The sequence below is a fragment of the Arachis ipaensis genome, chromosome B07 (genome assembly GCF_000816755.2).
Source record: "Arachis ipaensis cultivar K30076 chromosome B07, Araip1.1, whole genome shotgun sequence".
NCBI lineage: Eukaryota > Viridiplantae > Streptophyta > Magnoliopsida > Fabales > Fabaceae > Arachis > Arachis ipaensis.
In genome coordinates this window covers 12,880,509-12,882,889 of record NC_029791.2, presented here as the reverse complement: position 1 = coordinate 12,882,889, position 2,381 = coordinate 12,880,509, and the positions used below count along the sequence as shown (strand labels likewise).

General features: G+C 35.4%; 1 protein-coding gene across 1 annotated transcript; it reads left to right on the top strand.

Moving 5' to 3' along the window:
• On the top strand, positions 717-2,092 carry LOC107606585. The gene is made up of 2 exons (XM_016308631.1): positions 717-1,284; positions 1,386-2,092. The coding sequence occupies exons 1-2, from the start codon at positions 717-719 to the stop codon at positions 2,090-2,092; spliced, it is 1,275 nt and encodes a 424-aa protein (XP_016164117.1).

Below are 2,381 nucleotides of genomic sequence, written 5' to 3'. Positions count from 1 at the left end.
ATGGCGAATGTGTATTCATCTGAACCTTTGAAATTATATATTGCAGCATCTGAAAATACTATAGGGTGTATGTTGGCCCAAGATGATGAAAATGGACATGAACGGGCAGTTTATTACTTTAGTCGAGTTTTAACTGATATCGAAATAAGGTATTCCCCAATCAAAAAATTATGCTTGTCATTATATCATGCTTGTATGAAGTTAAAATGTTACATGGTGGCTAAGTCGGTGAAAGTGATAACACAAACCGATCTTATTAAATATATGCTAAGTTTTCCTATGTTAAGAGGACGTTTGGGAAAATGGATGTTGGCATTAACTGAATTTGATTTACAATATGTCCCGGCTAAGGCTGTAAAAGGACAGGTCATTGCAGATTTTCTTGTGGACAATTCGAAAGATCTGAATGACCAGGGGACAAATGTAGTCGATGTAAAAGTTAATTATTGGAAATTGTATTTCGATGGATCTAAACATAAAGATGGTGCGGGGGTTGGAATTCTCATTATCTCACCAGAGGGCATTCCATCAGAATTTCTGTTCGAACTAAAGTATCCTTGTTCCAATAATGTAGCCAAATATGAGGCTTTGATTTTGGGTCTAGAGATTTTAATCGACAAAGGGGATTCACAGTTAGTTTTAAAGCAGTTGCAAAGGAATTTAAGTGTAATAATGAGACATTACAAAAATATTTAGTAACTGCTTGGGAGTTATTAATGTCTTTTCGAAAAGTTTCTTTGGTGCATATTCCTCGAATTCATAATGAGATTGCTAATGAGTTAGCTCAAATTGCCTCGAAGTATCGGGTTGGTCCGGAAACTATTAAGAAATTATCTAGTATCCATCAAATTTTAGTACCAGCAAATGAGAGAGAGGTGTTATGCATAGATGAATGGGAGGATTCTGATTGGAGAAAGCCTATTGCTCGGTATTTGAAAGATCTCAATATTGCAGTTGATAGAAAACTAAAGTTACAAGCAATGAACTTCGTTTTATTGGCTGATGAGTTATACAAAAAAGGGATCGATGGAAGTTTGTTGAGATGTTTGAGTCGAGAAGATCAAAACATTGCTTTAGGTGAAGTTCATAATGGAATATGTGGTGCTCATCAGGCAGGAAAGAAAATGAGATGGGTGTTATATCGCAATCATGTGTTTTGGACATCTATGATAAAAGATTGTATCGATTATGCAAAGGCATGTCAAGAATGTCAGAAACATGGTTCGATACAACAGATTCCAGTGGCTGAACTGCATTCGATAATAAAGCCATGGCCATTTAGAGGTTGGGCTTTAGATCTAATTGGATTGATTCACCCCCTTCATCGAAGCAGCACAAATTTATTTTAGTGGCTATTGATTATTTCACAAAATGGGTTGAAGCAGTTCCTTTGGTAGAAGTTGGTCAAACAGAGATAATTGATTTTGTCGAAGAAAATATTATTCATCGATTTGGAATTCCTCAGACGTTAAGTACTGACCAAGGAACTATGTTTACTGGTCAGCGAATTAAAAACTTTGCGGCTTCAAGGAACATTAGTATGGTTACTTCAACTCCTTATTATGCACAGGCTAATAGGCAAGTAGAGGCAGCAAATAAGATATTGATAGGCTTGATTAAAAAGCATATCAGGAACAAGCCTCGAACATGGCATGAGACTTTAAGTCAAGTATTATGGGCCTATCGGAATTCACCAAGAGGTTCGACAAGGACTTCACCTTATAAATTGGTGTATGACCATGATGCAGTGTTACCATTAGAAATTAATTTGAATACTTTAAGAGTATCAAAACAGAATGATTTGCCAGTCGATGATTATTGTAGTGCAATGTTCGATGAGTTAAATGAGTTAGACTCGGAGCGAATGTTAGCAGTTGATAATATAATTCGACAAAAAGAAAGTGTTGCTCGAAGTTATAATCGTCGAATTAAGGAGAAATATTTCAAGACAGGTGAGTTAGTTTTGAAAGTTATTTTACCAATGGAAAAGAAATCAAAATTTCTTGGTAAATGGTCCCATAATTGGGAAGGTCCCTTTCAAGTGATAGGGGTATTTTTGGAAATGCTTATCAGATTAAAGACATCGAGTTAGGAAAAGTGGTTAATTCGATTAATGGGAAATATCTGAAATACTTCTATTGCTGGCGAATATAGAAATTCAATAGGCATAAGTTCAAAAAAAGGAAGAAATCATTACGAAAGTAAAATAAGAAGTAAAAAGGAGTTCAAGAAGCCAATAGTTTTACCAAATTGGAGCGCAGCTTTGTCCTTTTGTTTTTCAGAATCGTAAGTATTTCAATTTGCTTGAACTTGTCAGCTTGAATTTTCTCGAGTTGTTTTTCATATTCTCCCCGCTCGGTGTCGATTAAGACAAGTTTTTG